General features: G+C 55.4%; 1 protein-coding gene across 1 annotated transcript; it reads left to right on the top strand.

The window, feature by feature from the left end:
- The first annotated feature begins 1,046 nt into the window (after positions 1–1,046).
- MINDY4B (MINDY family member 4B) lies at positions 1,047–7,665 on the top strand. The gene is given in 12 exon segments (XM_042881034.1): positions 1,047–1,272; positions 1,519–1,546; positions 2,309–2,422; positions 3,111–3,230; positions 3,785–3,876; positions 4,255–4,420; positions 4,857–4,922; positions 5,244–5,314; positions 6,109–6,181; positions 6,351–6,455; positions 6,899–7,192; positions 7,195–7,665. Coding segments are annotated over 12 exon segments (1,770 nt in total). The 5' UTR covers positions 1,047–1,102.
- The last annotated feature ends 4,517 nt before the right edge of the window (positions 7,666–12,182 follow it).

The raw sequence follows: 12,182 nt of genomic DNA, 5'->3' as shown, positions 1-12,182 counted from the left end.
GAGCCTCTTACAGAGCAGCTTTGGCCTGGGCTGTGCGATGCACGCCTTGTTCCTAAGCGTGTGCAACGGTGTCTGCAAGGTGCCATGACCACCTACAGTTCATTTATAATTCTCTTCCTAATTAATATGTGTGCCTTTATTAATTAATGACAGTATGTCTTTTTGACACGTAATTTCTACCACGTTCCACTGTATTATTTACTAAACCACAATTAATGAGGAGTAATATTCCACCCTCCCTGCTCCTGGTGTTGCATGGATTGTCCTCCTCTGCAGTACTGCTGCCCACTGGTGGGGGGATCAGGCCGCTCTCAGTTCTGTGTCCATCATAGATGCCCCTGCCTGCTCTGAAGGAGCAACATTTGTAAAATAAAGAACTGCACAGACCTGCCTCAGTGCTGACGGGCAGCCCACTCCAGTCACATTTGTTGTGCGGTAGAGAAGGGCCCAGCTGCTGGGGAGCCCTTCACAAAGAGCGCTTCCATCCCACTCCATCTCATCCCCATCCCGACCCATCCCACCCTACCCACAACCGTGAGACCAGCTGTTACTGCCATCCTTGCCCAGTTCCCAAGGCAAACAGAGCAGCTGATCAGCAAACCAAGCTGGGGCACTGTGTGTCTGAGCACCCAATGCAGCAGCTGCAGCACGCGTGGTGCTCCGCTCGTGCTCCTGGATGAACACCAGCAAACACCAGCAAACACCAGCATGCGCTCTGTGCTTCATTGTGAATCCACGAGCATCAGCTACAGCTTTTCCCTGTGTCGTTTCTAGAATGGTATTTTTCATGCTTAAAAAAAAAAACAAATAGTGAGGAGAAATATCTGAATATATTTTGAAAGTTTTCCTGAAAATTCAGATCTTTTATTATCACAATAAAAAATAGCACACAGGTGTGTCTGTACATCTAAACAGTGTTAGAAGTACGCACGGACTGGCTGGGGTGGGAGTCAGGCTCCTCCAGGGGTCGGGTTCTGAGCAGGGAGCACAGAGCGTGTCCGACGCTCATTAAAGTTTAATCAGCAGCAGGCAGACGAGAGGACGAGGGCTGTGCAGTGGGCAACTGGCTCTGCTCCCCTCTGCTGCACACCAGAGGGTGCCAATGGGGGAGCGAGGGCTGAGCACACGGAGCATGCAGTGCACACTGCTCACAGCTGAGCAGACGATGCATGCTGCACACAGTGAGCACACGGTGCCCCAAGCAGCTCTGGATGAGATCTCCAGCAGAATTTCAGATCTAGACAAATGGAGAAAAATTTTCAGTTTCTGTGGGTAAGTTTTTTAGTCCGCTTCATTATTATTGCATTCTAAATTCCAGAGTTCTAAAATGTTGTTAATTTTAATATGGCTTTTTGTGATGTGTTGTTATTATTACTAATATTATGTTGTATATTGTTAGTAAAAGCAGCAGCTTTTACTCGCTTTCTCTCCTGCACTTCTCTTCTGGCTGCCTCCCATTTCCAAATGCATTACAACACCTCTATTTTCTTTTAATGTGCATCTCCTTTCCCTTTGCAGCCGGGAAGGCAGTCAGACCAGCCCCCAGGTGGGTGTTTCTCTCTCGGTTGTGCTGTGCTCTCATCCCCAGGCACTGCAGTCCCTCTGCGGTGCCCACACCGACATGCTCACACTCCTCTGGACACGTGTGTGTGCTTCGTGTTTTCTAAAGGGCCGTTTTCCCAGTCTGAACCAAAGCAGCAGGGCAGAACGTAAATTACCCTTTCTGACCCTGCTTAACAGTTTTTGTGGCCAATTTAAGAACATGGGGAAAAAAGCTATGAAATGAAGAACTACTCAATGTGTTTGGACCCTGCCCTGCGCTCAGGCTGACAAACACAGACATTCACATCCTGAAGTCTAAACATTCTTCCACACCATAATCATTCACTTCTGTGGGAGTTGTTTTCAGCAGTGGGAACCAGTTGGAAGTGATGCACAGACATGTATTTACCCGACACAGATGTGCCTGAGCTGCACGCCCTCATGGTTCATACGCAGTGCAATGACTCAGGACTGCAACTGATATTTGGAAGTGAACACCTCACACCTGTTAGAACAACAATTTGTAAACAAAACCTGATTGAATTTGCCCTGTTAGAAGCAGGAGGAATATCCGCGGTTGCTGTTGGTTTGTTAGCACTCCAAAACACTGCAGAGTTCAGCTGCTCAGCTTTGTGCCCACAGATGGCAGCTGCTGGTGAAGGGCGGTGAGGGCTGAGCACAGCACAGGAGGGCAGGGAGCGAGCGGGAGCTGGGAGGAGGGAGCCTGGAGCAGTGAACCCCCAGCAGTGGCTCTGTATCCCTGCAGGGACCTGCGAGCTGTGGGCACGGAGCAGTGAGCACCACAGGAGCCCTGGAGCCGCGTGTGACACCTGCAGAGCCCCAGCATGCGGGGCGGCCCATCTCCATGGACATGGCAATGGTGAGCAGCACGGGCAGCATGGAACCTGACCCAGAGCTGGCAGTGTGTGAGGGCTGTGGGCTGCTGCTGCTGCTTACAGAGTTACCATCATTACTTGTGTATGAGGCTCCCAAAGAGGGTGGCTGTAACACATACTCATAATTCCAGTTGCTGCCAGGCATGCCCCTGCCTCCCAGGGCTTTCCTAGGTACCAGCTGTGAGAGGCAGGAGGCTCAGCAGCAGGAGAGCACTTCTAAGCTGCCAAATACCAAAAGGTTCTGAGACTGTCAGTGCTTGGTGCCTGGGCCCCAGAATCTGACCAGTGTTCTGTGGGCGATGGGTCCAGCACCAACCTTATGTGTGTGACCTCTGACACAACCCCACCACTGTGGTATAAATGTAATAAAAAGCTCAGGGTGTGAAACTGGAGGTGAAACCTTGCAGGAGAGGTGGTGCAGACCACAACCAGGGAAGTCCCATCCCGGAGAGAGTCAAACACAGCCCTCGCTTAGGGTCAGAGCCACAGCTCCCCCAGCCCGTGGCCAAGCACAGCCCCACAGCTCCCCATCCCCACAACTCCCCCAGCCCCAGCCTGTGGCCGAGGACAGCCCGCAGGACACAGTGCAGGCAGCATGCAGGCAGGACATGCACTGTGCAGCACAGTGAGGTGCAGGCGCCCATAGGGGCTGTAGCTGCTGTTTACCTGCAGGCACTGCGGACGCTGCTGCTCGGGAACGCATCATGCGCCTTCAGCCAGGACTGGACGCGGGCACACTTCAGGTTCTGTGAGCCGCACTCTGACCTGGCCTATGCTCTGGAGGCTGAGAAGGTAATGCTGCAACATGACCCACAGCCACGCTCCTTCCTGCATTGCTCAGCAGGATGGGTGGCTTCGGTGCAGATGCTGGAGCAACTTCAGGTGGAATGGCTGCTCTGCCGCAGCAGCGGCGCAGGTGTGAGCCGGAAACACCGCGGCATTGCACGCTTGCAGCAGCTGGCTGCTGAGCAGCACAGACCTGCACTGCCCACCTCTCCCTGTGCAGCTCCTGCCTCTCACTGCCCCACCTGGAACCCAAACGGGTGCAGCCAGCATTCCAGGTGTCGCAGCCGCCCCACAGAAACCCAGCCACACATGGCACAGCATCAGAGCCACCGTGGGCACATCTCACACAGAGATTTCTTATTTTTAGGCACATCATTTATTTTCAATTTACTTTCCCATTTACCTCATGAGAAGTCATCGGCCCTCCTGAATTACTGGGGAAAGCAGAACAGCTCCCCATGGTGCAGCCAGCAGCACAGCCTGGAGCTGCGCTTTGTAGGGCTGCACCATGTGCCAGGTGAGCTCATGGGCACCACTAGCTGCTTTCTTTGTGTTTCCAGGGAGGAACGAGAGCCATTGTGATGGCTGTGCAGGCAAACATCATTAAATACCTGCTCTTCATGAGGAACACAGAACACACTCACCTGGAGAGGTAAGCAAAACCATATCCTTGCATTGTTTGGACTAACAAAACCAGCACCAGCCTCTAAGTTGTACGAGACGGAACATAACCAGGTTTGCAGCTGCAGATGGAGATCATGCCTGGCTCCCAGGCAAGGTTTTACCTTCTTTATTGATGTAGGAGTGAGGCTTGCTGCCTCAGTGCAATCTCTGGTGCCATGGTTGCAGCCCAGTGTCAGGCCCCACCTGGGGACTCAGCATCCTCAAGGATGTACCCACAACTGGTGGCTGTATGGGGCTGGGCGGGTGATGGGGACATGGGGACAGGGGCACAGGGACACAGGGACACAGACCCCTGCTGCCCCTGCCCACACCTGTCTGATGTGCTCTGCCCTGTCCCACATTGCAGACTGCACAAAATCAGCCAGAAGGAGCAAGGAGAGGCCCTGGCTGCAGCACTGGCAGACAGCCTGTGGGCAGCGGGGGACGGCCGGAGAGCCACTGTCTGCATCCTCACTGCAGCCACCCACTGCTCCCCTCCTGCAGGCTACAAAGCCGACAGCTTCACTGAGCGGGTGGGTATGGAAATGCTTCCTGCAAATATGGCTCTTAAAAGACATTTGGCCTGAACTGTCTACAGACCAGAAACAGCTCATGAGCCTGCTCCTAACTTACAGCGCATAGCACCACCTAAGGACATTGGAGCCATGTCCAGGTGGAGCTTGGCAGATGTTCCTGCCTCCTTGTGAAGGTGTGACTTCCTTGTAGAGCTGATTTGTTAAACTCTGGTCTTTCTTCTCCCTTTAGAAGAAGGAATAAGTTGACTTACAGCCTTTCCTTAACCTCTATCCGTTATCTGTTGGCATAAAACTGAACTCTGCTGTTCAGGAAGGGTCAGCGTGGGTTCCTGTGTTTGCCTTTCGTTTGTCCAAAGGAAACACTAAGCTGAAATTTCCACTTCTGGATGTACGTCCCCTTTGTGGCTCCTCACCTCACGCTCCTGCTCTACAGATCCACCTGTTCGAGTTCCCCGAGAAAGCAGCAGCTCAGGAGTTCATCTTGGACCACATTGGCTGTGTATGTATGGAGTATTATTTCAGTTCTGAGTTATTTTTCTGGTTGGCAAACAGGCAGCATTTTGTACTTGGTTTGAACAGGTTTCTTGTACCTTTAGCCCAAATCTGGAAAAACATGCAAAAATAGGTTGGTCAAGAACTGGAAGTTTCTTTTATTTCATCTGATTTTAATCAGCAAATAGCAAAGTCTTCCCAGAGTAACACCCTGTTCACTCGGCTCAGTGTATTTACCCAGCATTGCAGTTAAGCAGAGGAATTGCTTTAATTAAGCATCACACAGTTACTGTAATTTCCTCTCTGATTACTTCTTTCTTTTTTCCAGTTCAGAGATGAAGGAAGTCACGGACTGATCCTGTTTTTATACAGTTTACTTTTCTCTAGGACACTGAAAAGGTATTTTTCTTTCTAAAATTATTTTTGCCATTTTCCTCTGATGAAATTGTCCTTTTCTTCTGTTACTTCAACGCTCTGCCCTGGGCTAGTGAGGAGCAGCTGGCTGTGTGTCGAGGCGAAAGGTGCTGCTGTCATACAGCATTACTGCGTGTGCTTGTGCTGATACCACTGGGAGCAGAAAGGAGGGAGCAGCTCTGTGTGCAGCTCTGTGTGCAGCTCTGTGGGCAGCTCTGTGGGCAGCTCTGTGGGCAGCTGCAACTGCACACACAGGAGGAGCATCGCAGAGCGACAGAACACGAGCTGTCCCACAGACAGCCAGAATCATAGCCACGCTGATGAACTTACAAAAATCACAAAAGTATCACTGTGTTAGCAGAGGAAACTGATAGAATCTTTCTCAAACTGATGTAAAAGGATTTGTGCAGAGACACTGCAGATCAGCAGCTGAGCTGTGCCCGTGTCACACCCACTGCTCAGCAAAAATTGCACTGCTTCTGCAACCAGCTGCATTTGGGTCAAACCTGGGTGTAATTGAAGACTTTGACAACATTTGTACTGCAGAAGGTCTGAATCCGACTCTAAATTTGAACTTCAATAGAACAAGGCCAGAAATACAAGAGCTCAGGTGGAGCACGAGACCACTGCACTGGCATACTGCTGCCTGCCAGTGGAAAAAAAGAAAACGAAACAACTCTGTGACATTTCTTCCTGCTTTCCTTGCTGCTCACACGCGATGCTCACAGCTCCCTCCACCACTGATGTGGGACAGCAGCGCTCTGTGTTTGGCTGCGCAGGGTCGCGGAGGAGCTGGGCGGCACAGCGCCGCGGCTGTTGGAGCGCAGCTCTGGAAACGTCGCGTGCACGCAGGTAGGATCAGCCCGCTTTGCCAACGCACCTCTTACTGCTGCTGCCCTGTGTGATTCAGGACAGCACCGCCGCTTGTTCGTCGGATAAAGAGGGTGGGCTTTGCACGAGGGCCGCGGGAAGGCGGTGGGAAGGCGGTGCGGCTCCGTGCCGACGGCGGCTCCTCCCGCAGGCGGCGCTCCTGCTCGTCCTGGCGGGCCGCGCGCAGCCCGGGCGGCGCAGTGAGGTGGGCTTCCTGCGCTGGAGCGGCGAGGAGGCCGAGCGCCGCCTGGCCCCGGTGAGCCCCCCGACCCGGCCCCGCATCGCGTTGTCTGCCCTCGTGCTTTGCCTCGCCGGGCGTCCGGAGGCGAGCCTCGGGCTCCCGGCACCGACGCGGCCGTCGCATCCCTTTAGGCGAGGCTTTCCGCCGGCACGTGCCGTGCAGCTTTGCCTCCGGGCGGCGCTGAGCGCTGAGCTCCCTCCTCCATCCGCCCGCCTCCCCTGACCCCGACTTGGCGGAGGCACCTGGGGCTGGGCGCGGAGCCCCCAGGGCCACGGTGCTCTCGGGGCTGCTGGCCCGGGACCCCTGGCCAGGGCTGCTGTGGCTCATCGTCTGCCACGTGTGACCACCGCACAGATACAATAAGGGCAAATGGCCACGAGGCACAGCTGGCACAGCAGAGCCGACGCTCCTGAGAAGCACTGGCAGCGCTGAATGCCCACCGACCGTTCTGCCCCCAGGTTGGCAGCATGCTGAAAACTCCCAAGTTCCCTATCTGGCTGTGCAGCATCAACGGGACTCACAGTGTCCTCTTCAGCACCAACCGGCTGCTCCTGTCCGACTGGAAGATGGAGCACATCTTCCACCTGTATTTCTACAATGGGCAGTGCAGAACAGCCCACCTGACCATAGGTGTGTGGCCCAGCTCACCCCCCCACGGGCGCTGCGCTGTGGGTGTCATGTACAGATGTGGGCAGGACTGCACGTGTGCACAGCTCTGCATCTCCAGCCCCACACGCAGCCCGTGCTGCAGGGCACCCGCACACTGATGCATACATACAGCACACGTTTGTATTTTCCCACCCAGGAGCAAAGTGCCCCCAGGCACCCGCACTTCCCCAGAGCCCCACACACCCTCAGACCCGCATTTCACTTCCAGATACCCACTCGCATCACTGGGAAGAGGGCCGCAGCGAGGCTGCGAGCAGCCCAGGGAGGAGGGCTCCATCACTGGAGATGGCCATCAGGACCAAGTGGCCGGGGGCGGCTGTCAGATGGAATGGCATGCAGCCCTTCTTCTGAGCTGCCCCTCACCCCACCACCACCAGCACCAGCACCAGGAGCAGGGCCATCGCTGGCACAGCCACAGCCCTCAACCTGAGCCGGCGGGGAAGAGGAAACAGCATGGCAACACGGTCATTTCCTCCCAGGCAGAGATGTTTGAGAAATAAAAGCGTGTCGTGAAAGTGCTGACCACAGTGTGAAGTTAAATAATATTAAGCGCTGACAATACTGTGGGCATCACAATCATCTGGCCTGGTGTGAGCACTCAATTCCGCCGCTTGCAACAGGCGAGGTTTGCTCCCAGCCCTCCATGCCCAGCCCTCTCCTGCTGCCCATGGCAGGCACAGCCCTGACCCACAGCATCCCACAGGCAGCCCGGTGCTGCTTCCACCGTGCAGGCCATGCACACCAACATGTTACAAACTGTTCTCTGCTTCCTTTTTTAGACCTCATCTGAAAAAGCTGTTAGTCGTACCAAAAATGTGTGCTGTAATGACAGCTGTCTTGAGAATAAACCTTCCTGCGAGCAACCCACAGATTCAGACCCCTGGATGAAAAAAAGGAAAAAAAAGAGGGTGGTCAGAACCAGCCTGTGATGGTGCTGGATGGGGCCATGAGCCGGCAGGGCTCTGCACTGCTCCCTGCTCCCCTTCTGCAGTTTCTGCTCAGGTCACAGCTCTGCCACCGCCCCAAGTGTGCCACATCCCTGCAGCAGAGCAGAGGGCACTGCAGCCCCTGGTACCCGCAGTCCCCAGGGCCACCACTACCAGAGTGCAGCCTGCCCGGCACAGAGCTGCGGGGCCGGGACCCTGGGGCATCATGCAGAGGCATAAGGCAGGGCAAGCTGCAGCCCGGTGCCCACCAGCAGGTCACAGCCCGGTGCCCACCAGCAGGCTGTCCCTGCCAGGGCCGTGCAATGGTGGCTGTAGCAGGACAGGCAGAGCCGGGGCAGGGCAGGCAGGGCCCCGGTGAGTCACATCTGGTGCACAGTGCTGCCATGTGTGGGGAGGAAGCACACCACAGCCCAGGGCAGCCTAGGGTGGTTTCTAAGGCAGGTCAGCTTATTCATGCTTGAGAAGACCTTGACAAGGTAAGGAAGTCAGTGTTCATGCTAAACAGAGCATACTTATTCTACCTGAGGAATACTGGCATGTGCTCACACAAACAGTGGATTAATACAGCACAGAGCTGTGAAATAGATGCCAATCAGGCTTGGCTAACCAGCACTGAGGGGCGTGCTGCACGGCCAGGCATGCTGTGTGGTAGTGCCAACTAAATGGGTTCCCATGAAGGTACAAAGGTGCCAAAGAACAGCATTCAGAGCTGTGTTCCAGGCCAGTGCAGCAGCTGCCCGCTGGCACACCAGCAGTGGTCAGAGCACAGCTGGCAGCACTGGGCCCCAATGCCACGTCCTGCACACACAGCTGCAACGAATGCATGCATGGTTTCTAAAGAAAGAATCAGGAACAGAAATGTGCTGCACCAGACTGCGGAAGCAGCTCCACTGCCTCCCTCGGGGCTTCACCCTTCCTCCCCCTGCCCCCTGCCTGTTATAACCTCTGTGCAGTGCAAGGCTAAATTTAAGATGCAAGTTCCCCTCAGTGAGAAGGAAGCCCTTTCTGCAACCTAACAGCACACTTACAGATGCTTTAAAAATAAGAAGCAATAATAGCAGTCTGGCTGTTGGTTAAACTTAGACAGAAAAAGCAAACAAACAAAACACAGAAGAAAGAGAAGAGAGCTCAGCAGCTCCTTGCAGGGCCCTGCATTCATAACAGATCTCAGCTGCAGATTTTCCTTTCTCGCCCAGAAATATCTTCGCAGAAGATGCACAGACCTGGCACAGCCCACACACCGGGGTGCTTTGGACACATGAGGATAGGTGGGGTGGGAGCTGCCTAAGAAACTGCCTGAACCTCAGTGAGGCACGTGGGAAACAAACCCAGACATGTGGATGAAACTCATAGCACAGCATGGCACCTCATGTGAGTCAGCCTCAGAGACAGCGAGTATAGGAGCCTCATGGCAAGCTGCAGCACTGCACCTGGGAGGGAGAGGGGCACCAAGAAAAGGGATTCCCTTTCAGAAACGGCTTCTGAGTGCCCTGCGGGGCCTCCGGAGAGCTTTGCCCGTACCTCCTGCACACAGCAAAGTATCCCAGCACCGCCGCTGCTCCCCTCGCAGCCCACCCTTCTCCTCCCATCCCCAGGAGCTCTGGAGAGTGGTGGGAGCACTGCCCAGCTTCAGGGTCCTGCCCACCCTCAGGGCCGTGCCGATACTTTCAGGTGCTGGGTTTGTGGGACTCGGATATCAGAATACAGCAGACTGTTATCAGATATTTATTGCTGCCCCTCCTAGTCTCAAAATGGCTTTACAAACTGCAAGGATCACTCTCCATAATTCCTCAGAGTACAAAACCAAATGTATCAGACAATAGCTGTATGTTTTTCTCCCTTTTTTAGTGTGCTCTGAGCCTGACTGTATATGGAGGGCAGATTTTTTAAACCACAATTAAAAAGCCAATGCCTGTACACAAAACAAGAACTGCACCACGTGGGCAGTGATGCCCCCGCAGCAGCCCCAGCCCCTCCGAGGCTCTTTGCTCCACACCCTGGCTCTGCAGAGCACCCCTCTGCTGGAAGCACAACTGCTGGGCAGGGTGCACGAAACCCAGGCACGTGCCCGACAGCTTCGTGTGTGTTGCTGCTGTACATTTAACTGCAGGCTCTAGAGTGATAAAAAGAGTGGAATAGCCACATTCTAGCACATAAATATATATATATAATAAATTATTTTAAAATTACTCTGTGGAAAGTGCAGGAAAAGAAGAAACACCCTTTTTTTTTTTTTTTTTTGTATAAACCTCCACCCTGCTCCAGTCCGTTTGTGAAAAGGCCGCTGTTTGCTCTTTCCCGTACCACAGAACGCACAGCAGATCACAAAACAAGCAGGACGATTCTTCCCTGGGTAAAAATCAAGAAACTTTCAGAAAGTCAGGGGCTGGGGGAAGCTTAATGAACGGTGACCAGAACACCACAGTTGAAACTCCAGCGTGTGCGCACAAGATCTTTTGCTTTGAAGCAAAAAGACACACTGTGCCGGGGACCCCGCAGCCCCACGTGGGTTCCTCCCAGGCCGGACAGGACAAGCACACATTGCCACAATCAGAAACTGCTGACTTCTGTCTGCCCCACTCCGCTGTTTCGCTCCATTTGTTTGGGGCGGGGGTCAGAAAAGGCCTCGGCGCCCCAGGATGAAGAGAGAACCTTGGGGCCCCTTCATTCTCAAAGCTCCAAAGAAGCACTTCCACACCTATGGCAAAGACTCTCAAGAAAGAACGACGCACAGAAAGCTTCTGAAGTCTGAATGGCTCTGCAGCCCTTGTCAGCCATGTAACTCTAGAGGATGGAGCACGGCTGGAGCCGCCCCAGGTGCAAGCTCACCCCACACCACGGCTCATTTTGGCCTCTCCATGCACACGACTTCAGTGCGTCTGAATGCACTGTGCATTGCTGAGTGGTTTCTCCAAGTACCAAAGGAAAAATAAAAGCAGAACTGCAGACAAGGGATTGTTCTCTGGTACCTCGGGCTGCGTCATGCAAGGCTCATTGGTGTTTCACAAGGAAGAGAAAAGGGGAATTCCGCTAACACTGCACCTTGTTTAACGCGAGCGTGAGCAGTGCCTTAATGGAACTCCTCACAGGGCCCGCAGCCACCAGTGAGTCACAGACTGCGCGCGCCCGAGGAGCGATAACAGCACCATTCTGGGAAGTGCTGCCACACCTCGGAGGAAAGCATTGCTCATTTAAGGACAAGAAGAGTCAAGTCACAAGCAGAACTCTTGGGAAAACGCTGTATGTCATCTGCCCGATTCGCTGACGGGAAATAATCTCCAACCACAGCCCTGCTCATGGCCGCCCCGTCCGCTGAGCTGCTCAGCGGCACCACGCAGCGCTTTGCGCGCCCGGAACCGCATCCAAGCCCCGCAAGGACAGCGTGCAAGCACAGCAGCCGGCACGGCAGCACGCAGCTACAGCCCCGGCGCTGCCTTCTTCAGCCCTGCGGGCAAATGAAAGGGGCGCGGGGACATCCCCATCCTCGGGCTGTCCTCACTTCTCCACCGTTACCAAAACAGAATTAAAGCGGTGTTTTATTGTCAACGTTCTTTTACGCGGGGGATGAAAACGGCCCCACTTCTTCTACCCGACCTCCACCCCTAAGCAGCGCCGCAGCGCCTGCCACGGCGTTCTCGTCCGCGCACCGTTCCCGCACGGACCCATCTCTCATCGCTCCGTCTCGGTTCGGCTCCCCGCACCGCTCTCACGCACGCGTACGGGGAACCGCGCCGCTCCGCCACCGCTCGCGCTCAGCACGGCGGCTCAGCGCTCCGCACGAGGGCCGGCGCGGGCTGGCCGGGTTCGGGCCCGCGGCCAGGCGGGTAACGGCCCCCGTGGGCTTCCTCGGCCCCGCGGGGCGTCAGCGCCACCGGCGCCCGCTCCTCCCGGCGCGGCCGGACCCGGAGCACCGCATTCGGTTACCGCAACCCCGGGACGGTGCCGCCGCGCCGCATTGCCGTCCGGCAGCGCGGGGTGACGGGCGGGGAGCGCGGCGCGGAGCCCCGGCACGGGCCGCCGCCGACCGCCCCCGGGGCGCGCCCGCTCCGTCCCGGCACCGCCCATCCATGCCGGTCCGCAGCCCCCGCCGCCCCGCACCGCTCCCCGCCCGCGGAGCCGCCCCGCC

Source organism: Lagopus leucura, unplaced genomic scaffold, assembly GCF_019238085.1.
Source record: "Lagopus leucura isolate 7727_CA_CO unplaced genomic scaffold, USGS_WTPT01 Super-Scaffold_100029, whole genome shotgun sequence".
NCBI lineage: Eukaryota > Metazoa > Chordata > Aves > Galliformes > Phasianidae > Lagopus > Lagopus leucura.
The sequence above is the reverse complement of the archived record's forward strand: the minus strand, read 5'-3'. Positions and strand labels throughout refer to the sequence as shown.